Consider the following 24,823-nt stretch of genomic DNA (forward strand, 5'->3'; position numbering starts at 1 on the left):
ACCCCCATCATTTTATATGTATAGTTGGGATTATGTTGTCCAATGTGCATTAGTTTGCATTTATCAACATTGAATTTTATCTGTCATTTTCTTGCCCAGTCACCCAGTTTTGTGAGATCCCTTGGTAATGCCTCACAGTCTGCTTTGGACTTAACCATCTTGAATAGTTTTGTACCATCTGCAAATTCTGACACATCATTGTTTACCCCTTTTTCCAGATCATTCAGAGTATGTTGAACAGTACTGGTGCCAGTACAGACCCTGGAGAGACACCCACTATTTATCTCTATTTCTGAAAAACATTTATTCCTTCGTTTTGTTTGTCTTTTAATCAGTTACTGATCCAAGAAAGGACCTTCCCTCTTATCCCATGACTGCTTACTTTGCTTAGGAGCCTTTCATGAGGGACCTTGTTAAAGGCTTCATGAAAGTCCCAGTATCCTATATCCAATGGATCGCCCTTGTCCATGTTTGTTGACCCCCTCAGATAATTCTAACACATTGGTGAGGCATAATTCCCTTTACAAAAGCCATGTTGACTCTTCCTCTGCAAATTGTGTTCATCTATGCGTCTGATAATTCTGTTAATACAAAAATTCAACCAATTAGCCTGGTATTGAAGTTAGGCATACCAGCCTGGAATTGCCTCTGGAGTTTTTTAAAAATTGGCATCATATTAGCTATCCTACAGTCATCTGCTACAGAGGCTGATTTAAATGATAGGTGTTTCCTTGATTTGGTAGTAAAAGAAACAAGCAGTAAGAGCTGGCCTTCCTTTTCTTGTTGCTCTGGCCTAAACATTTTAACAGAATTTGACATCCAATTTAAAATTACTCCTTTCTACCCCACAATGCATACTCATTTAAATTCCATCTCAATTCACACTGCAGTTCAAACTTGCTTCCATTCCTTCCACTAGGAATTTTCATCTCATTTAAAAAAAAAAAGCAGCTACAATTTCCTTGAATATAACAAATGCAAGAAGGATGTTGAAGCCTTCTTCTAGTGCATATACTAATATGTTACCAAGGCACCACCATTTAAACCTAAACAAAATTAGTTGTGTTTTGAGTATAAGTGTTTGTCTTGACTAGGATTTAAAGGTGCTGTGTTAAAGAGTATTAGCTAACCTGTTCTAACACTAATGTAGACAAAACAGTGTATGATTAACATGAACTAAACAGACCAAGTTAACTTGAATAGTTTAGCATATGTTGAAGTTACAATAACTTGCTTGTGCTGGAAATGGCCCACCTTGATTATCATGCACATTGTAGGGAGATTTCAGAGGAACAGCCGTGTTAGAGTGGTCACTTTGGATGGGCTATTACCAGCAGGAGAGTGAGTTTGTGTGGGGGTGGAGGGTGAGAAAACCTGCATTTGTGCTGGAAATGGCCCAACTTGATGATCACTTTAGATAAGCTATTACCAGCAGGACAGTGGGGTGGGAGGAGGTATTGTTTCATGATCTCTGTGTGTATATAATGTCCGCTGCAGTTTCCACGGTATGCATCCGATGAAGTGAGCTGTAGCTCACAAAAGCTCATGCTCAAATAAATTGGTTAGTCTTAAGGTGCCACAAGTACTCCTTTTCTTTTTGCCCACACTAGTGAGTTTTTGAACTTCTCTAAAATGGATCCTGTGACAAAGTTCCTGCTCTACCCTTGCTGGGTCTTGCGCTTATTGGCAGATTTGCTCACCTTGGAGCTTCACAGCAGCCCTCAGCTTGGCTCTTTCTGAATTCACAGCCCAGGTTGACTCCTCCTGTGTCTGACCAGGAGTTGGGAGGAACCCAAACCCGCCCTCTACTCCAGGTTCCAGCCCAGGGCCCTGTGGAATGCAGCTGTCTAGAGTGCCTCCTGGAACAGCTGTGCGACAGCTACAACTCCCTGGGCTACTTCCCCATGGCCTCCTCCCAACACATTCTTTATCCTAACCATAGGACTTCCCTCCTGGTGTCTGATAATGCTTGTACACCTCATTCCTCCAACAGTCTGCGTTCTCACTCTCAGCTCCTACTGCCTCTTGCTTCCAGCTCCTCACATGCACACCACAAACTGAAGTGAGCTCCTTTTTAAAACTCAGGTGCCCTGATTAGCTTGACTTAATTGCTTCTAGCAGCTTCTTGATTAGCTGCAGGTGTTCTAATCAGCCTGTCTTTATTGTCTCCAGAAGGTTCCTGATTGTTCTGGAACCTTCCTGTTACCTTACCCAGGGAAAAGGGACCTACTTAGCCTGGGGCTAATATAGCTGCCTTCTATTACTCTCCTATAGCCATCCAGCCTGACCCTGTCACAATCCATAAGCCTAAAGCTTGATCTACATTTAGAAGGTAAGTCGCCATAGTTACATTGGTCAGGAGGTATGAAAGACATACATAAGCTCTGCTAACAACCTCCAGTGCAAACACAGCTATGTCAATAGAAGAGAACTTTTGTCAACATAACTAATGTAATTCAGGGAGATGATTTATCAGTGCAGATCCTGCAGGTCCGCAGCACACATTCATTGCAGGGGTCCCAAAAGCCCAGGGCTCTGACGATCAGGGCGTCCAGCTGCACCTCATAGCCCTTTGCTCTCAGGGTGCCGGCCAGAGGGGCGTATTTTTCCAGTTTCCGAGCTCGGGCTTCTCGGAAGGCCAGGGTCCTGTTCTCAAAGGGGACCGTGATGTCGACGAGGATGATCTTTTTCTGGGCCTTGTCAGTGACTACCACGTCGGGTCGCAGCGGGCTGTCAGTACCGGGGATGGTGCAGTTCACAGCGACCTCCCGCAGGCACGGGCGATAGCTTTCACCAGGCGGTTCTGGATGGTGTTGTGGCGCAGCCGCCAGGCTCATGCAGCTGCAAGCCCTGCTCCAAGGACATGGGGCAGGGTCTTGTTGGAGTAGCCGCACTTCCTGCGATGCTTGTCTCGGTTCCTGTGGCGGACGGCTCCGTTGAGCGGGACACAGTTGAGCCGGGTGCGGTGGATGAACCGCCAGTCAGCAAAGCGGGTGAAGCCGCCCCCGGCGAGGAAGTGGTTGCTGGCATCCCACTTGCTGGTCAGTTCAAAGGCTTTTCCCTGGTCTGGCTTATGCTTCAGGGCTTCTATGTACAGCGAGTTGATGGTTGCCTTCAGGGTCCTCTCCAGCATGCCCCTGGTGCGTGGGGTGACTATGGTGGTGTCCTCAGACCTGATCTGCAGCACCAGAACTCCCAGCTCCTGGCGCTCCTCGCACCACTCCCAGCGGCAGCCGATGTGCTTCCCCAGGCAGCGCGTGGCATTGCGGGCGCGGGACCACAGCGAAGCGATGTCACCCCCGTCTCGGCCAAATTCGCCATCCAGGGAATCACTCAGGAAGCTGGCGGTGTCTTGGTTGGAGGGGGCTCTGCTGATCCGCTTTTGTGTTGCGTCATGGAGGGCTTTTGCTGCGATGCTCTTTACCATGGCGTCGGGACATGTCAGCAGGCGGAAGGCATGGGTGATCACCGCAATGTCACACAGGTCACCCATGTGGGGGACATTGGCACCGCCATGCCTGTGGGTGATATAGACCAGCTCATTGTGGGCTCTCTGGGGAAGAAACAACCACTTCTTCACCAGCTGCCAGATGATCTTGTCTGCCTTGTTGAGGGGTACCTTTGCCATGGCAGATCCCCTTAGGACAAACGAGATGCGGGGGATCAGGAAGGTGTTCAGGGCGTTTATCTTTTGCCACGGTGCTAGCAGTGAGGTGTCGATCTTGGCAGCATCCTGTAAGATCTCTTGGATGGTGTCCTCGGGTGTCTGCTGGACACGGAAACCCATCGGTGTGCTGAGGTGTCAGTAGGCCTGGCCCTCTGCCAGGGGGATGACAGGCTCGCTCTGGATCTGGAACTCCATTGCCTGCACCGAGTCCCTTTTGCTGCCATCGATGTGGAGGGATGCGCACTTCTTTGCATTGAAGCAGAGCCCCATCCAATTGGGGGCTCGACTGGTGGCATCTAGCATATGCTGGAGGTTCTCTGAGTCATCTGCGGTCAGGACCAGGTCATCCGCGTAAGCCAGGACGCTCACCCTCTCACCGTGGAGGTTGAAGCCATCTGCGCCCTTGGAGATTGCTCGCAGCAACGGCTCCATGGCGAGGTTAAAGATGATGGGGCTGAGGGGACAGCCCTGCTTAACTCCGCTCCGGATCGGGATCTTGGCGGTCTCCCCTTCGACCAAGCGAATGGTGGTGCTGCATCCCTCGTACATCTCTTGGATCACACGGAGGAAGTTCTCTGGCATCCCAAACTCCTGGAGCATGGCAAAGATGTGGTGGTGGGGCATGGACCCAAAGGCATTGGCCAGGTTGAGCCCTGCTACCGTGCACTGCCTCTGCACCCTTCTGGCCATTTTGATGATGGTTTGGAGGACAAAGTTGTGTTCATAGCAGCTCTTGCAGGACATGGAGCAAAGGGGGCAGGAAGCAAGGTGGGGGTGCGGAGCCAGGGGAGTTTCTGGGCATGGGTCTGACCCAGACCCAGCCAATCCATGCAGGGGAAGTGCACTTCTCCCCCACCCTCATCCCAGCTAGGACTAGCAGCTCAGCCCGGCAGAGGGTAGGTAGCAGGCCAGGTGTGGTGGGCTCCAGATGCAGGGGTGAGGCTTGACATGGTGAGGCTCGTGGTGGTCCAGATGCATGGATGTGAGGTCTGCCAGCATCACAATAAGCATATATCAAACAGTTTGATAGCCCATACAGCAGAAGCTACATGTCTACTTTGAGAGATTGTTCAAGTTTTTACTAATCTTTGTGGGAGGATCATATTCTAGATAAACTATCAACTTCAGGATTTTTGCCCAAAGTGTTCAGCACATTGAAAAGGTCATGAACTACAACCACAAAATTGTAGTCTTTACTGGATCCGAGTAGTTATTATAGAAAGCTTGTGCCTATATTTGTCACACAGGCTGTACCCTGCCATTCTCACCAAAACATTAGAAACTAAAAATATCCAGTGAGCGTCTGAATAAATCACTTGCCAGGTAATCTTTTGTAGCTAGTTGATACTACATTCTCTGAACAATCCAATAAATTCATCCTTACTTCGGATACTTTGGAGGTACATACAGGAACAAAGTGAAGGGCTAAAAACATTCAAGATATTAGACCTATTCCAGTGGTGTCAAACTCCTTACTTGTGGTCCACTTTATGTATTTATGCAGTCCACATGACATTCAGATTCTTAGGAAGACAATACCTTCAGTTACATTTGGTTTGCATTTAGAAAGTTTTCTGTGCATCCATGAGGGTTAGCAGCTTACTTCTTAACAATGGAAGTGGATATTCTTAAGGCTGCAGACAGTCTGTAACAATGACTCAGGTGTGAACTTCCCCATCTTTCATTAATCTAACTGAAATGTTTAAATGACACTTAAATGTCAGCATTAACTATTCTATTGCTGATCTTTAAAAAGGGAGAGCCATTCAGAAGGAAGAAATGAGAAGACACAAAGAAAAGAAAAACAAAAGGAGGGATGGACCTAAAATGTAATCATCTCTTCCCACTGAGTGACATGAAATTTGACAATAATGCACTTAGCAGTAGTAAGTAAAGTTAAAAGCCCTATTCTACCCCCAATCCTTTGCAAACCTTCCACTGATATCACTAGGAGTCCTGCTGAGACTTGAGGCTAGTATGATTGAGACTTGAGCTAAATTTATACTCCAGCCCTTGGACAATTCAAAATGGAATATAGCCTCTACACAGAGCCATGAGGTAATTAAGACAAATACTATACAGCACTGTGGTGCTGGGAGGTGGGGTGGAGAAAAGAGGGGAGACACACATTAGACCTCACAGTGCCATTCACAGGAGTGTGTCTAAAGAACTATAGAGATACTTTAAGTTTTGCTTTTTTCTCCCCTCACAGGAGAAATACTGCACAGTACATTTATACTTAAGCTTGGAAATATATTACTAAAAGCCCAGTATTGTACACACCCATCCTGTGAGTTTAACTCAACATGGGAGCTGTGCAAATGGAAGAAAGGAGCATTTTAAAAAAAGTTAGATGTAGGTTCTGAGGTCGTAGGAGAAGACGCATTGAGATACCTCTCACTTCTTTAGAATCTTGAAATTAATAAAGAGAATAGGACTTCAGTATTATCTGAACAGCTTATTCTGGAAGGGCTCTACAAATGTCTGAAGAATGCCACCCAATCTTCCCCAATCCTAAAGCAAGGCTAGAGAAGTTAGGAAGGGAGATTTCATGGTTTAAGATAAACAAGGAGACGGAGACATATGGAAAACCACTTATTTATGGAAAATTAAATACAAGACATCACAACCCAGAGCCAGAAGCATTGGCTATCACCAGAAATGAAGCTTCCATGAAAAGAGGAAGATAGAGTGCAGAAGCACAGCTGAGCTGTACTGCATATATATCCATTGTCTCAGGCAAGTTTGTACTCAGCATGCCTCAACCATGCCTCCACCCATGCTATGGTAGCTACACTGCTATTTATACATGGGCTAGCTCAATGAGAGCTAGCATGTACATGAGCAAGATAATCACACCTCTAGCTTGTAGAGCAGCTGTAGCCTTAGATCCCAGTTGGGTTTGCAGGTTTGATAATTGGGGGGGGGGAGAAGAGAGAGATTTTAGCTTAAAAACCAAGCCCAAAATGAATTTACTAAACTAAAATTTCTGCTTAAGTAAAATGTTCAGTTTAGCTGTTTATTTAAACTAAAAATGTGAAATGTCTCACATAACCTTAGAGACATTTATTGTTTGTCTACTACATTTCATAAAATATTCCAGCTGGGAAGGGACAAGGGAAAAAAATCAGCAAGGGCTGTATTTCTTTTTACAGCTGTGACCATTTGATATCTTAATATTCAGCAAAAAATTCTCTAGAAAAAGCAAAATAAACTAAAAACCAGTAATAAAATCTACATTTATCTTAATAAATATGATGAAATGTACATCTGTTACCAAGGAGCACTTCGCTTACCATTTCCACGCCACACTTCAGCCAGATGGCAGCTTCCTTCGCCGGGTTCTTTGCAGAACTCCACAACATCTCGACAGGTTGTTTCTGGTGTAATTGGAACTTCTGTCAAAATCTGTTCATTGTTGCTCAAGAACACAGTTAATATCATCTGAAAAGAAGAATGATACAACAATTAAAAACACCAAACGGAAACAGAGTCCAGTTTTATACAGTCTTCCTTTAAATTGATATTAAGGACACAGACACTTCCTATTTAAAGACCCCATTTTCAATTCCTTTAACTGTTTGGGCTGAAATGTTCTATGTTGGGTGTCTGTATCAAGCTGAATTTCTTTTTTTTTTTCTTTTTTTTTTTTTTTTTTTTTAAGAAAGGTCCAGCCAGAATGGTTCAGCTCTTGCTGAAAATGAAGTGAGGACAAAATAATATTTCTGTTTTTTCCCCCCCCGTATTAAAAGGCTCTCAAGACCTTTTCTTTGAAATATTCTAGTACCCCCCAGTCTTTGGAGCAGGAACTTGAAATTTGGGGGTGCCTTTGTGTCAGGTATTTGCTTTTGCCATCCCTGTGAAAATCCACCTAAATCTGACCAACCTATAAATCGGGGGGGGAGGCGGGGGGAGGAGAATAGAACAAAAGCACCGAGTTTACACATGCCCAGCAAACTTGCTAGCATCTAAAAACTAACCGCTTCTAAGAGTCCCTCACCAAGCTCACTTGAGCCTCTCAGCTGCTAAAGCTAACCAGACTGTGTACATGCCATTCCCACAGAGACTGAGCATGTTCCATCCATTCCCTTGCAGCCCCTATTTGCGAGCCATCCCACAGAACAACTGAGCATGTTCACTCCAACTGGGGACTAAAGGAGTGAAGCTAAGACTTTTCCTTGTAATGGCCACTGCCTCCAGGCCAGGGCATGGCCAGGCCCTAGAAGTAACAGCATAGGCAACAGTTATAATAGGCCATGCCAGGCTGTGCCTCCCCTCCTGAGATCACAGCCATCTGCATCTCTTCCCGACAAGTCACCTGAGCTTTTCATATGCTCCATGCAGGTTCCAGGGGGGCTGGAAGATCTAACAGTCATCTCCCTGGGGAGAAGCAGATACTGCCTTCTCAGCAGCACTGGAACCTGCATGGAACATATAAAAAGCTCAGGTGGTTCATCGAGAAGAGACGCTTTTCCTACGAGGTGGCTGTAGCCTCAGGAGAGGAGGTGAAGCGCAGCTCGGCAGGGGGCTCTGGCTGGCCCAGGGCTCCTCTGGCTGTGGGGAGTGGGAGCTTGGGGCTCCAGACAGCCTAGGGGCCCTCCAACCACAGGGGGACTCCACTGACTGCCCAAAACTGCCTGCCTGTCTTTTGCTGTCAGTGACACACTGACACTACCCACTTCCAGTAGGTGCCAGCATACAGGAGGAGGCTACCAGATTCAAATACAGAGGGGACAATAACTGTGCTGGGGGGGGGGGAGGGGAGAAAGGAGCAGAAGGAAAGGTGATACAAAAAGATGGGGGCAGGGGAAACAGACTGTCAGGAGTAAGGCCCTCAGGTGTACCTGCTCAGTATTTACTATGCCCTAACAAGCCAGCTAGGTTGCTTGATGGACTCCCCTGCTTGACTGGCTGCAAAAGCCACCAGGCAGGTTCTTAAACCTAGCAACAGCAGTAGCTCTCTGGCTGGTCAATGTACGTGCCCATGTATGTTCCGCCTCCCTTTGCTCATCTCTTGAAGCCCTACTCCTGATCTGCTCTTCCACCACTCCAGGCCAAAATCCTGCCCTTCACCCAGCCTTGGTGCTGCCTCAGAACCAGCTCTGCTCCGGTCTTCCCTGACTCCCGATAATCCAGTTCTGATCTGCAGTTCTGCCTCACTTAGATCCAATGTTCAGGCTCTGACTTCAGCCCTGACCCCCCCCCCCCCCCAGCTCCCACCACTAAGCACGGCTGCCTACAACCTGGTCCACTGACACAGGCAGAGAAACTGAGTTTGGAGGGAGAAACTGACTGGCTGGGCAAGAGAGGGGACTCTGGGACTGCAATTAGAAGCCAGTTGGCTTTCAGAGGAGAAGGTATGAAGTCTGAGGATATTGGGATTGGACAAGGAGCTAGAGTACATGGGGACAGCTGGAACTGGCCATGCAAGGAGACTGAGTAGGAGCCAAAGAAAGGTTAGGGTTAGAGGAAGAATGAGCCAGTGGATAGGGTGCTAGCCTAGAACTTGGAAGACCTAGGTTCAATTTCCTGCTTCACCAAAGATTGCATGTGTGATCTTGGGCAAGTCACTCAGGGCTAGGTTCACACAGGTACTTAGGAGTGGTGACACTCAGTGTCACCATATCTTTTAGGTGCCCAGAAAAAGAATCACTAGGATTCATAAAGTCTGAGTTTGGTGCTCAGGCCTCCTGCACAAGGAATGGAGGGATATGAGCCTCAGAATGGAGATTTACAAAAACCAGCACACTAGGCAGCTCTCCACCTAAGCTAACCAAGATAATGTCAAGTCAAGGGGTATGTACTAAATCCTGCACATCTCAGGAAAATTGGCACTTAAGCCCAGGCTGCAGGGAAGCACCTCCCTCTGCTTTCAGATTTTCAGCTATAAACCCTCACCTATGACTTTTGCAAGAAGCCAGGGAGGGAGAGGAGAGGAGTTCCCTCATAAAACTTTTAGCCCAGAGGCTAGGGTACTCACCGGGGATATGGGAGACCCTCAGTTTCCCTGAGGGGGGAAAGGGATTTGAAAATGGGTCTGCCACCTCTTAGGGGAGTGTCCTAGGCACTGGGGTATATTGATGTGGAGTTCCCTCAGTCTCTCCTATTGACGCTGTTCCACTGTAGATAAATAATGCAAGAATCATTACACAAGAGAGAACATGTGTTCAAGTATGAAAATGATTCTGGAGCTTGGTGGCTAGACCATTCATATGAGAGGTGGGAGGAGGAGGATCAGGTCCCCTGGCTCCTCCCCTGCAACCCTCCACCACCTGTTTTGTGCCAATTTGCAATCAGGTCTCGATCCAAAAGGTGAGTGCTGAACATACTTACCTGATTAGTCCCCGCAGGAGAGTTTAACAAAGGAACACCTATCTTCCCTTGGTTCATGCATAATTCTGGGCCGTAAGCGTCCAGATGCCAAGAGTGAGGCTGTCCCATACATGCCCAGAAGCAGAAACATAAGCAACTAAGGAATTTTATTACAAAAATTTAGGCAGAGTTTAAGTGCCTAGAGGGTTTGGCAGCAGCAGAGTGTGGGTTTTGTAAATCCCAGAATCAGGCTCCACTAGCAGTTAGGCAGCCAACTCCTTTTGTGAAACTAGCCCTCAGTCACTGTACTTCAGTACTCCATTAGTAAAATGTGGATAAAACAGTACTTCCCTACCTCAGAGGGGTGTTCCATTAGCTCAGATACTATGGTTAGAGGGGCTCAATAATACTAGGATAAACAGATAAGGGGGGTGGGGGAAGGAGAGACTAAATGAGGAATGAGTTAACTGGGACTGGCAGGGCAAGTTAAAACTGGGCCTGGATGTGGGGAGGGAAAGAGTTGGGGCAGGGGAGATGGGACTTGGACAGTGAGTACAAAAGGGAGAGAGAGACTACAACTACATGGGCAAAGAGGCTGAGAAACCTGAGTAACAGAGACTGGGACTAAGTAGGCGAGGAAAATGGAACTGCTACAAGGAGCCAGAGGTAGGGAGAGACAGGAATGGGACAGGTTAGAGACAAGAGGGTAGAAAGGGTCTAGTCTAGGAGAAACAGGCAGAAAAAGTCAGTGTCCACTAGATTCTAGAGCACTCTCCCCCAGAACCTACAATGGAGCCCAAAATTCCAGAATCTTACCACTCCACTCCCCCTACTCTCCTGAAATCTCTGTCAGTGGGTTTCTCTCAAAGTGCCCCCCTCCTCTGGTACTGATCCACATGACACATTATTAGTGATGACACATTATTAGTGCGATCAGTTACTCCAATAGTAACAGGTGGCAGAGATCTGTCTGGTGGATCTAAAGATACCAACTCTGCTGATGATCACTGTGGACATCAGTATGCCGTTACATGATGAAATTTGTTTTTTCAGTACACTTCTTAAAAAGCTAGGAAGCTACATGCACACAACCACACTGAAATATTAGGATTACAACTTCAAGCATTCAGAAGTTACGAAGTGTCACAACTACTGTTACCTATGTAGCCTTAATTCAGCCCCCACGTGCATATGCATTATGCTACAGTTTGTAAGTAAATTATCAGATACTATTTTTTCCACAGTGCAGAAGATGGACCTGCCCTGGGCATGAATCAGGGTTGTTTTAAAGAAGTCTTGTCTGTAGGACCCCCGCCTTATTTGTTGATGAAGTTGAAAGGTGTGTAGTGAATGACTTTGGAAAGAAAAAGGAAGGTCTCATGGGTAAGGAAGTTGAATACTGTCCTAGTGAATTGGATTCTATCCCTACCTCTGCCACAGAGTGGCAGCTGGGCTGGAATATACAGGGTGCTATATAGTGTTAAATATTCTGAAAAATCAGGTCCTAGGTAACTCAAATTAAGCACCTCAAATTAGTGGATACTTTTGAATAGAATCTCTGCACCTCAGTTCTCCATCTATAAAAAGGGGATAACACCATCCCCTTACCTTACAGGAGTTTTATGAAGAATCAACATTTGTGAAATATTACTACGGCCATGAGAGCCATAAGAGTTTGAGGAAATTATTAATTCTGTCTTCAGAGCAGGGTTTACATAGTACGCACTGTGCGGTAAGAGGCCAAGGGCTACACATTGAACAATGAAGATTAAACAAAATATTAAGCAGCTTCTCAATCAACGGATTCTCATTAATCCATCCTAATAGACTTAAATTCGATCCTTACACTCATAACAAATTTTCATTCACAGACCTCACACAACTTTCTAAAAGGGGATGATATTTGCATAGTTTTAGTGATTCAAAACTGCAAACAGAAACCAAGTGTCCTAGCTTTTAGCTCCGTCCTCTATACCACTGTTGCCCCCACCTCCCTTCAGCCACCTCCTTCCCAATATACTGAAGCTTAAGGTCTTTGAAATCAATACACTTCCATGTTGGAAAGGTAGTAATCTAAAGATGAGGCTACACTAGACAAATTCAGACCTATGGCTCTCCACCAGTGGTAACAATGTTGGAAGCTATAGTGTAGATAGGATGCAGCCATCTTTTGATTAGATAACAGTTGTAAAAAAAAAAAAAAAAAAAGCCTGTACCTACACAATATCTTCGACTGTCATTAGCACAGTCAGTGAATTAAATATTTGACTTTTCCTAGGGTAGACAAGGCTCAGACATGATCACAGTATTCCATGGCTGTAGAATTTATTGCAGAATTCACCCCCTTGTACCTGAATAGTTTACTGGAATCTTGAGTTTTAATTAAAAAAAATTCCCAGTCTTTCCGATTATGAAATTTGTAACCATGACATGAAACTAGTGTAAATCAATACAACGGTACCTGACTGCATCTGCAGACAGCCTAAATCAAACAGCCTTGTGAAGTATGATCTGCCCCATTAATCTCAAATTGGGTCACCATGAATTTTACAGTACGTAATTTGATATTTTCCCCACTAGGGCATAGAATTCAGCCTGCCACTGAATTCACCATTTTTACTGCATTTAAGTGCCCAATACATTTTTTTTTTTATCTGCCTGCCCTGCTAGGACCTGCCTTCAACTTTCTGTTGCTCTGCAACTTTCACCAGAATGTTCCTTGGACTGTTCCAGATAGCCAGGCAGGAGGATGGGGAACCAGTGCTGAGTCTAACTTGCAACTGGGGACCAGAAGTATAGGGAGCAAGCTAGGCAGCCCAGAGAACAGTGCAGCAACTGAGGCCTTCAGATCAGCAGATATGCTGCTGAAACCAACTATAAGCGTTCCAAATACATATGGATGGGAAGGAGCTGTGGAACAGATCACCTAGAGAACACAGGGAAAACGTTTTCAAACACAATTATGGTTGAAAGTAAATCAACAAATTTTGCAGAGTATTTTCAACTGTGAGCCATAGCTATGTGTGATTGGGTGTGGATGATGGGATGGTAATGATAGTTCATGATGACAGAATAAATGAATGTTGCTTCAGAACTTAAGAGCTTCCACCTCAGATTTTGAACCAGTGTGTCCATGGGGCCTTGTCCATATGCAATTTTTTACCATTATGAAAAAGGCTTCTTTAACCTCTTGACTAAAGTATGGAGGAATTAGCAAGTCCTTATCTATGGATAATGGATTTTCAAATGGAAGCCACTGCAAAATACCTGCTCCCACTAAGAGATTGTTCCTGTTCCTGATAAAGGAGGATTTAGACACTTTAATCCATGCTTTCATATGCTCCCTGCTTGATTAGTGCAATGCATGATACTTGGAACAATGCTCCAGACAATGAGGCAAAAAAATTCAGGAGTAAGCTATCTCCAGACCGCAATACTTTCATTTGTTCCTCACTGAATACCAAGTTAGGTTTCAGATATTGCTCTTATTTTCTTTGCTCTCCATGGGCTGAGGGTCTCTGAGGAATTACCTTTACCTCTGCACTTAAGATTTACCACATGAGCTACATGTCTCAGGAACATCGTAACTATCTAGATCAAGAGGAAAACTGACAGGACAGACCGCTATGTTGGCAGCTGGCCTATGACTGTGAAAAACTTTCCTTGAAGAGCCAAGAAAAACCACAACCCTTAACTTCAGAATGAAATGCCTCTCCACCATCTTTTCCCACAGTAACATGATAATTATTAATGAGAAAGGGAGGAAAGAACATACAGTATTGTTTGAACTACTCACGGGATCTTGTACTCAAATACTACTTCAACAAACACAGCAGATAGAGAGATAAATATCTATTTATCTATCTATATCTAGCTATCTATCTATCCATCCCACTACATAGGACTTATTTAGAAGAAAATATTTAGTTCAAATATTTTTCATTACAAATGCTAGGTTTGTATTTCTCCAAGATCCAAAGGATTAGATTTGCTAACTAAATGTCTTAAACTGCAAGTTTAAAAACAGTACATAAAATCCTTTTGCTACCTTACCCTTCAGTGATATTTATCAACTTAATCAGTTAACATGAATGGCTTTCAGGCTTCAGTGCATTTCAACACAAATGCATGCTTTCTGATGTTCATAAAGTATTTCAGTTTCAGAAAGTAGGACAAGCTGTCAGAATGCAAGATAGTGCTATGCTATTTCAAGATACTTAAAAATCATATTAAAAACATAAGTCACATGATTCTTTTAACAGGATTCCTACTTTTAACTTAACAAACTGGAAAAAAGTTAAATTGGTGGTGCTGTGGGGGATGAAGGGAAAATGATACAAGCCTTTTAAAAAAGTTAATACTACATGGTTTTGTTTTACAAATAACTGGCCTTTCATCTAAAATTTCATTCCATTTAAATCTGAGGTTCCTGACAAACTGAATTATATGATCATTACATTTTCTGCATGTAATCTATTTTATGTCCACATTATCTTATCTATTTGGAAATGTTAGATACATTAAGGATTACAAAAAATCCCACATAATAAAAACCAAAAAAACTGTTGAAGCAATGGATAGAATAGATTAAGATAAAAATACTAAGGCAGTCAAATGATTTTAAAAATGAATCCTAATTAATCGCAGTTTTAATTGCGCTGTTAAACAGAATACCATTCTGGAGGGCACTTCAGAATCTTGAACACTGGGTTGAGTGCTGTAGCTATCTTTAGAAATCTCATATTGGTACATTCTTTGCATTTTTTCAAATCTGCAATGAACGTGTTCTTAAATAAGGGCTGGACAAACTTTTTCGCCCAAGGACCACATCTGGGTGGGGAAATTGTATACAGGGCCATGAATGTAGGGCTAGGGCAGGGGGTTGGAGTGCAGGAAGGGGGCTGAAGACAGGGGGCTCAGGGCAAGGGGTTGGGGTGCAGGGGCCTCAAGCCAGGGAGTTAGGGGAGTGGAGTGCAGTGCAGGAGTGGTTTGGAGTGTGGGCTCCAGCTCAGTGCCGCTTACCTCGAGCAGCTCTGGGGTACAGCAGTGCGCAGCAGGGCTAAGGCTAGCTCCCTGCCTGCCCTGTCCCCGTACTGCTCCCAGAAGTGGCCACCATGTCCAGCAGTGGCTCCTGGGGGTGGGATGGGGTGGAGCGAGGCAGGCAGCTACACTGCATGCTCCCCTCACCTGTCAGTACCACCCACAAAGCTCGTAGTGGCCACTGTTCCTGGTCAATGGGAGCTGTGGGGGGCAGTGCCTGCAGGCAAGGGCTGCACATTGAGGGGTAGGGGAGGGCTCTAAGGGCTACAGGGACATGGTGCCGGCCACTTCCGGGAGCAACATGGGGCCAGGGCAGGCAGGGAGTCTGCCTTAGCTCTGCTGCGCCAGAGGGCTGGCAATCCTACTGGCCGGACTGAAAGCCCTGATGGGCCAGATCCTGTCCGTGGGCTGTAGTTTGCCCTCCCCAGTCTTAAAATTGACCATATGCTGGGTTGCCATCTGAGATGGCCATAACATGAAATATATGGCAGAATGAGGGTAAAATCACAGAGCAGGAGACACTGAACTCCTCTGGGGAGAGCTGTGTCACAAATTAAGGGTTTTGTTTTTAAAAAACAATCAGCATGGAAACATGTCCTCTGGAATGGTGGTCGAAGCATGAAGGGGCATACAAATGTTTAGAATATCTGGCATGTAAATACCTTGCAATGCCAGCTACAAACATGCTATGGGAACACCTGCTCTCTCTCAGGTGACACTGTAAATATAAGAAGCAGGCAGCATTATCTCCCATAAATGTAAACAAATTTGTTTATCTTAGTGATTGACTGACCAAGAAGTAGGACTGATTGGACTTGTAGGCTCTAAAGTTTTAGATGACATGCAAACACAGAAGTTATATAACCACCACCACAAAATTTATATATAACCTACATTTGCAGGTTTCATTGTCACGATAAAGAGATTGCACTATAGTACTTGTATGAGGTGAACTGAAAAATACTATATCTGGTTTCTTTAGTGTAAATATTTGTAACCCAAAATAAAAGCAGTGTACACTTTGTATTCTGTGCTGTAATTGAAATCAATATAGTTGAACATTGAGAAAAGTCATCCAAACATAATTTAAATTGGTATTTTAATCACACTGTTAAACAATAATAAAACTGGTCAATTTTTTAAATTGAGTTAATTAGTTTTGTGATAAATCACGAGTTAATTATCTGGTATTTTTAGGGCTGTCAATCACAAGACATTGAACAATAACAAGATTTTCCTTCTTGTTGTCCCATTTATCTTTTCCATTTTTAGATACAAGGGTAACCAAAATGGTCAAGTTGTACAAGATAATTTGGTAGAAGTCATTAACTTAGGAAGCATGATCCCAAATATAACTATGTTTGTGGCTAAACTCTTGTACATATGTATTACTACAGTTATCAGATTGCTCCCACGCTCACTGTTGTAGTCTGGAGGCTGTGGTGTGGAAGGGGCAAACAGAGATCATGCTCCTCCTTTTCCAAAAGTTAGAAGAAACAGGGTGAGGTTGATTTGTTTTCAAATTTATCAGGTGTTAGCCAGAGGCCGACAGAGACAGTAGACTATGCAGAGTTCAAAGATATTTCCATAGTAGCAATCCCACTTTCCTCTATTATGTGCCACTGCAGGAAAACCTGGACATTACCCCTACAAAGGTCATGACCCCATACAAAAAATCTTGGTCCTCACCTTCAAGGGACTTAATGGTTGGACCTAAGGTATCTAAAATATTGCCTGAAGCGCCAGGATGAGGACTGATCAGCAAATGCTGTCTGTGACTCAGTTGTCCATTACAAGATAAAGAGAATTTGTGCATGAGATAGACCTTTCCTAAGACTCAGCCCAAGACTATAGAACAAACTTCCATGCACTCCCAGAAACACCATAAAAACCACCCCAAATTTCATTTCAAGTGCAAGGCACTCTTCAACCTTGCCTTTGCTAACTACAGCCCTGCTACTTGAGGTTGCATTACAAAGTTCAGTTTTACCAAGAGCTTTAAATCTTTATTTTGTAAAAAATAAAGTGACAGGGCATAAACCAAAACAGAATATAAACATTATGTTCTATTTACTATTCACTTAGGAAAGAAAAATCAAATGCACAACTACAAAACGTGAAATAGCTACACACTGATAAATTTCTTGGAGTTACAGTGGTTATACCAATAAAATAAAAACCAGCAGGATCTTAAAGGGGAAAAGGCAAAATACCACATTTATTGTGCATACAGAAAGAATCATAGTAAGCAGTTATAGTTATAACATTCCATTCAATCTCATATTTATTCACACATTGGTTCATACAAACACACACACACACACACACACACGTTCTGCAAGGTTATCATAGTTACCAGCTTAGAGTTGCTCATGCCAAGCCACTGGCCAGGTGGCCTGGACATGAGGAGGGAGCAGGGCCTTGTCACATGCTTATCTGATACTCCTGGAAGTTGGTTTGCAGAATCAGACCTCAAAGTTCTCACTTTTTAGAGTCTATTTTTATAGGAATTTCTTCCTATGGCAGTCTATGGGAATTGCTTCATCATGCTGTTGCTGAATCAATCAATCAGCAGATAGCACATTCCTGATGGCTCCAAGATGTTATCTTGTTCTTTGGTTCTCCCATTCTTGACGCTGTTGGGTGGATTCCAGTCTGCCCTCCCGGGGGGGGGGGGGGGGGGTCCTCTGGTTATTTCCCACTTGACACCTTCAGCCGATGGACACTGGATTCTTAGGCTGGCACCTCCCTGATCATTCAGTTATTATCCACACCAAGCATCCATCCACATACATCCTCTATCTCTATTTTAATCACAATTGTTAATACACCAAAAGGGCGGGGAGTCTCTGGGTGCTGTTTCTGTTGTTACAGAGTATTGCGTTGAGTCTCTCTCTGTGAATTGCTTTGAGAACAGACTGTCTTAGAATGTACTAACACAATTAGCAGCTTGCAAGTTTCACACAGAGGGAGAGAAACAGTACCAAAAACCAAGAGACCTTAATTAATAATACCCTGGAATTTAAACTATGGGGAATCAAACTCATTTGTGATTTTAATACAGAACTTCTTTAATATGATCCAACACAGTGGATCAGAAAATTAAATGAGTCAGTGTGATGCAGTTACAAAAAAAGTCTAATATTCTGGGGTGTATTAATAGGAGTGTTGTACGACAGACATAGGAGATAACACTTGTGCCCTCAGCTGGTGTACTGTGTCCAATTCTGAGTGCTACCCTTTAAGAAAAAGGTGGACAAATTGAAGAGGTCCAGAACAACAACAGTGATAAAAGGTTTAGAAAAACCTGACCTATTAAGAAAGGTTGGGGGGGAGGGGGCGGGGGGTGTGCACCATGGCATGTTTAGTCTTCAGAAACCAAGACTAAGGACAGACCTGATAAGTCTTCAAAATATGTTAAGGGCTGTTATAAAGAAGATGGGGATCAACTGTTCTCCATGCTCACTGAAGTGGGACAAGAAGCAATCGGCTTAATCTGCAGCAATGAAGATTTAGATTAGGTATTAGGAAAAGCTGACAGGTTCCCCCTAGGGTGCCACCTTGAACTGGGGTACCACTGAGCCCTCTGACCCACCAGCCTAGGCTCCCTCTCACACTGTGCTGCTGTGACAAGTTGCAGAGCCCCCCCAAGCTTTCACTAGCATTCAAAAAGGTAGGGATACATCCAACTGCAGTTACATGCAGGCTCTCTAATCACCAGCCTCTGATCCCAGAGCAGTACTGTGCTGCCCTGGTTAAATCTGGCCAGTATAAAGGTTTATCCCCTGGTCTGCCTCTCCCTCAATGTGAAGATGCCGATGCACACTTGTGGTAACCAAGCTGAGATTTTTCCCCCAGACACCTTAGTTAAAAACGCACACTGGTTTGGATTAAAATATAAATTTATTAACTACGAAAGGATTGATAAGTGATAGTAAACAGATCAAAGCAGATTACCTAGTAAATAAACAAAAATGCAAAACTGATCTTACCATACTAGACAGGTGGGATATGAATATGCAAATTCTCACCCCGAGTGATAAACAGGCTGGCAGACTCCTAAGGCACAAGCTGCCTTGGCTTTGCAGCTTGAGTTTCCCATACACAGGCTAGAAATCCCTTTAGCCTGGGACCATCACTTCCCCCAGTTCAGTCTTTGTTCCTTAGATGTTTCCATTGGGATGTCATTGTCCCCCTTTTATATCTTCTTCCCACTTGCTGGAAAACTCTTTTCCTGTGATCTGGGTCAAACAGTTCCCATTGCACAGTGCTATCTGAGTGGTTTCTGTTGTACACAGTTCCAAGGGTAATCCTTGTGTGCGTTCTCAATAAGCCATTAACATTGTTTAGCTTTTATTGTTTAGCCTGGTTGGAGTCTGTTTTTGAAGTTTTTTTGTTGAAGAATTGGTCACTCAATTACAGGCCCAAAAGTGGCAAAGAGATTGAATTCAGAGGAACAGCCGTGTTAGTCTGTATTCGCAAAAAGAAAAGGAGTACTTGTGGCACCTTAGAGACTAAGCTCATGCTCAAATAAATTGGTTAGTCTCTAAGGTGCCACAAGTACTCCTTTTCTTTTTAAAGAGATTGAAGTGTTCTCCAACTGGTTTTTGAATGTTCTAATTCTTGAAGTCTGATGAACTACATAAATTCATGGAGGATAGCCATTGATGGACCTATTAGCCAGGATGGGCAGAAATAGTGTCCCTATCCTCTGTTTACCAGAACCTGGGAATGAGCGAGAGGGGATGGATCACTTGATTACCTGTTCTGTTAATTCCCTCTGCGGCACCTGGCACTGGCCACTGTTGGCAGACAGGATACTGGGCTAGGTACACCTTTGGTCCTACTGGGTCAGACCATTCTTATGTTCATGGGAAGATCCTAAAGCATAAGGGACAGCAAGGGAGAAAAGCATGAAGATGCTTGTGAGAAAATTTAATTCATGGGCTTTGGAGGCAGGCATCATTTGCCAACTGATGAGGAAAAACTGACATTTCAATAGTAAATGAGGAAAGGATAGCTAGGGTAGGGATACATCATAAAGGACTTGAAAGTGAAGACAAACAGCAGCCGCAGAACTTTTGGATGTGCAAGGCCACATTCCTGGATCTGAGAGCCCAGCTTGCCCCAACCTTCCAATTGCAAGGACACCAAAAATGAACTGCAATAATACTGGAGAAGCGAATGGTGAACGTACTGAAAATATTTGCAATGCCAAATGGCTACCAGTTAGAGAGAATATTTTTAGCTGAAAAATTCACTATAGGGGCCACTGTCATGCAAGTGTGCAGTCATTAATCATCTCCTGCTATGCAGGACTATGACTCAGCAATGTGCATGACATAGTGGATGGATTTGCAGAAACAGACTTCCATAACTGTGGTGCAGCAATAGACAGCATGCATATCCTTATTTTGACATCAGACCACCTTGCCAGAGTACATCCACAGAAAGGGCTACTTTTCTATGGTTATGCACACATTGGTGGATCACTGGGGACACTTCACTGACATCAGTGTTGGGTGGGCACGGAAGGTGCATGACACTCTTCTTTAAGAACACAGGACTCTTCAGAAAGCTACAAGCAAGGACCGACTTTCCCAAAAATCGCATTACCATTGGTGATGCTGAAATGCCAAGAGTGATCCTGGGTGAGCCAGCCTACCCCTTGTTCATGAAGCTATACCGCAGCCTCCTCGACAGCACCAAGGAAAGGGTTGAACTACTGGCTGAGAAAGTACAGAATGAAAGTTGAATGCACTTTTTAATAGACTGAGGGATGCTGGTGTTTACTCAAGATTGGATCTCAATGGGGGAAAAACTGCAATGGTTATAGCTGCCTACTGTGTTCTGCATAGTATTTGTGAAGCAAGGTGGGGGAAGAGAAGAGTTGCTGCCAGGGTGCAGGGCAGAGGTGGAATAGTGGCTGCTGAGTTTGACCAGTCAGACAAAAGGGCTATTAGACGAGTTCAATGTGGAGCTATACAACTCAGGGAGGCTTGAAAGAGCACTTTGACAGTGAGCCACAATAATGTGGTTTTTGTGTACTGTGCTCTATCTGGCACTGCTGTTTTGGGGCCCTGTTATGAATTGTGTGGTGCTTGGTGTACATCTATAAATATAACACCTTCAATGCACCTATTAAAAACTTTAATAATCATGAATATACAGTAAGCACAAACAGTCACTGATCCTATGAGTTGTATCACACTGTATAGTAACAAGTCGGTGCTTTTTGAACTGCTAGGCACTCTGCAGCATATGTTGTGAACTAATAAAGGTGAATTATTTTCCAAATAGAATTTTATTCAATAATAAGACTAGTGCAAAAAGTGTACAATGTAAGAGCAAATACATTAAAAACTTAATGGAACAGAACTTAAGGGGAGAGCATGTTCACATCCATTTTACCTACAAATACAGCAACTGTGGCTTTCACAGGTCACTGTACATCAGGGCTCTCAAACATGCAGACCACATGCGGCCCATAGAGTTATTTCCTGGGGGCCCATTGCAGGCATAAACTCCACCAGCAGCCACGCTCCCCTCCTCCCCGCCCACCCCTCAAGCATGCCATGTCCCTGCTCCTCCACCTACCTCCAAGTGCTTCCTGCTGCCAAACAGCTGTTTGGCAGGACTTTCTAGGAGGGAGGGGAAGGAGTGGGGACGCAGTGCACTCAGAGAAGATGAAGAGGCAGGGCTAGGGGCAGGGCCTCATGGAAGGGGTGGAGTCGGGACAAGGCCAGGGCCAGGGCCAGGGCCAGGCTTTTGTATCTTGGTATGAAAAGGTTTCAGTGATGTGGCCCTTGTGGTGATTTGAGTTTGAGATCTCTAGTGTACATGAAGCTATGGTTGTCCTTAATGTCCCCCAGGGTGGAGTGGTAGGGATGCAGCCCCTGACGCCATGTGGATGCTGAAGGGAGGTGCTGTAATGGAGTTCTCCGTGCAGTGCAAAGGGAAATGAGCTGGTGATTGTTGAACCTGTAGGTCCACAAGAGTCAGCAGCATCTGTGTTTGCTGCCAGAGAAGCCCCATTATGTCTGGATGCATCTCCCCCTCCTTTTCCTGCTGAGACTCTCTTCACTCTTTCCTTCTCCAGGCCATCTGCAATGTTCACCCTCCAGGCACTTTGCTCAATCTCATGCAGCACTGGCTTGCAGAAACTCACTGAACATATCATTCCAAGTCCTCTTATCTGGTTTAGTCACTCCACACATGTGAAGGGAGAACCCCTCAAGGCCACAGCAACCGCAGATGAAACACAGGAGGTACCATGGTCAGTACAGTCACAACAGAAAGCAAAAAATTAAGATTCAGAACTCCCTTCCCTTGCTCCCCTAAAGTTTTTAAAAAAAAAAAAAAAAAAGAAAGACATGCTTATCAGCATTTTTGCTTCAGAGTGCTTGTGCACAGAAGTGCTCACAGCACCAGCCCTGGTGAACGTGGCCTGCCTGGGATGAGGGAAAATGACGAGGGAATTGTTCAGTTGCATGAAACTGAGTAAAGGGTAACGGCACTGAATACTGGCACCATTTTCCAGACAGCAGTGATTGTAGCTGATCTCACTCTTGAGGGTAACAAAGGCAGAGAGAACACAGCTGCTGCTGGTGTCCCAAAGCCAACTAGACCTGAATGCTACTTGCCTGTGTATGCAAAGGTGCCTCCTGAAGTTACTGTTGACTGATATAGGTGTGTGTTCTACACTGGAGGAAGAAATAAGGCTGCCATCCCTAAAAACCCTTCAGAATAGGATTACAAAGTACCCCCATGAAAGTTTCATTAAGATCTCAGCAGGATTCAAGGGACATTCCTGTGTACATAAACTGCCTCATGTGCCCTCCCAAACCTCTAAAGAGGAGTGAAAAGCAGACATCACTACCTCTTTAGTAAGAGTAAATTAATGAAAAGTCAATAACTGTGTCCTGTTAAGCTGCCCCCCCCCCCAATCACTTGTAACAAGAAATGAATGTACACACTTACCGGAGGATCCATCCTCCTGCATGGGACTTGCCCATGCTTGACTGCTAGGACTGAACTGAGTGTAGTCTCAAACAGGTTGAGAAGGTTCCTTCCCCACTCTGAACTCTAGGGTATAGATGTGGGGACCTGCATGAAAACCTCCTAAGCTTACTTTTACCAGCTTAGGTTAAAACTTCAAGGTACAAGCTATTTTACCCTTGGACTTCCAAATGTTTATCTGGGTTTATTTATTAGGAAAGTGTTGTTTGGAAATGTCTTCCCCCCCAAAATCCTCTCAACTCTTGCACCCCACTTCCTGGGGAAGGTTTGCTAAAAATCCTCACCAATTTGCATAAGTGACCACAGACCCAAACCCTTGGATCTTGAACAATGAAAAAAGCATTCAGTTTCTGAAAAGAAGGATTTTAATAGAAGTAAAAAAGAATCACCTCTGTAAAATCAGGATGGTAGATACCTTACAGGATAATTAGATTCAAAACACAGAGAATCCCTCTAGCCAAAAACTTAAGTTACAAAAAGACAGACAGGAATATCCATTCTATTCAGAACAGCTTAATTTCTCAGCCATTTAAAGAAATCATAATCTAACGCATATCTAGCTAGCTTACTTATTAAGTTTTAAGATTCCATTCCTGTTCTGTCCCTGGCAAAAGCATCACACAGATAGACCCAGACCCTTTGTTCTTCTCCCTCCTCCCAGCTTTTGAAAGTATCTTGTCCCCTCATTGATCATTTTGGTCAGGTGCCAGCGAGGTTATCCTAGCTTCTTAACCCTTCACAGGTTAAAGGGTTTTTCCTCTGGCCAGGAGGGATTTTAAGAGGTGTTTACCCTTTCCTTTATATTTATGGCACAGGTCCTGGCTTGTGGCTTAGCTGAACCCCTGGTTACATCACCCATTATCCTCCTCACCCTTCATGTGGTGGGCCCATGACTCCAACTCCTTGGAGGGATCCATGGTGGTGGGCTCTAGCAAGGAGGACATACACCTCTTTGTAAAAGCACTAGGTTTGTGGTTCAGCATTGGGATGAATTGTTGGCCTCACTAGTCTTCTGATAACCTGATGCATTTCTTTCACTTTCATGCAGCACTGCTGCTAGTCCCTCTGGTAGCCTTCTTGTGCATCCCCCATGGCAATCTGCTCATAGATGTCCACATTTCTACACTAAGTCCACAGCTGTCCTTGGACAGCCTCTTCTCCCCACAGGGCCAGGAGATCAAATATCTAGTCTGCTCCAAGCTGGAGCGCATATGAAGCATGTAGTCAGCATGGTCAGTGGGGCAGTTGCACACAAAGAAAAGCTGCTATGTGTACTTGGCTAGCTGGACAATCAGGAAAAAGGTATTTAAAGGAGATGGGTGGGAGTGGTAGGAGGCCTTCTGGTCTGTGTGACCCCTGGCAGTGGAGTTCACAATTGTGACCAGAGCAGTCAGTGTCAGGAATTGTGGGATAGCTACTGGAGAACTGTTAGGGTTGACATAAGTAATGCAACATCTACACTTATGCTGCATTGACCTCAGCATATCAACTATAGCTCAATGCAGCAGAGGGAGAGGGTGTTATTGTACCACTGTAAACGGGACACTTACACCAGTGGAAAACAGATTTAAGTGTAGAAATATGCACAACTAGGTCAACGCAAGGCAGCTTACGTTGACCTAACTTTGTAATATAGAATGGACTTGTGACTGAGAAAGAGATGGGGGGGGGAAGAAGGGTGATGGGATCCCTGGTGTTCAGCCAGAGTCTGTGGGACCGCTGTGCCCCCTTAGCCCAGGCTGGAGGGAGGGAGAGAGAGAGAGTTCTCTCACAATGCCTTGCTAG

General features: G+C 44.6%; 1 protein-coding gene across 7 annotated transcripts in view; it reads right to left on the reverse strand.

Annotated features, from left to right (window-relative positions):
* PPP1R13B (protein phosphatase 1 regulatory subunit 13B) overlaps positions 1 to 24,823 on the reverse strand; it is a 139,283-nt gene that overhangs the window by 85,141 nt on the left and 29,319 nt on the right. For 6 of the 7 annotated variants that reach the window (XM_073349755.2, XM_073349758.2, XM_073349763.2 and 3 more), the window contains one exon: positions 6,964 to 7,111. In XM_073349755.2, coding sequence (XP_073205856.1) covers positions 6,964 to 7,111 — 148 coding nt within the window. Of the gene's footprint in view, positions 1 to 6,963; positions 7,112 to 9,647; positions 9,788 to 24,823 lie in introns of all 7 variants that reach the window. The other variant, XM_073349756.2, reaches the window with a different exon arrangement.

Source organism: Lepidochelys kempii, chromosome 6, assembly GCF_965140285.1.
Source record: "Lepidochelys kempii isolate rLepKem1 chromosome 6, rLepKem1.hap1, whole genome shotgun sequence".
In the NCBI taxonomy this organism is placed as follows: Eukaryota; Metazoa; Chordata; order Testudines; family Cheloniidae; genus Lepidochelys; species Lepidochelys kempii.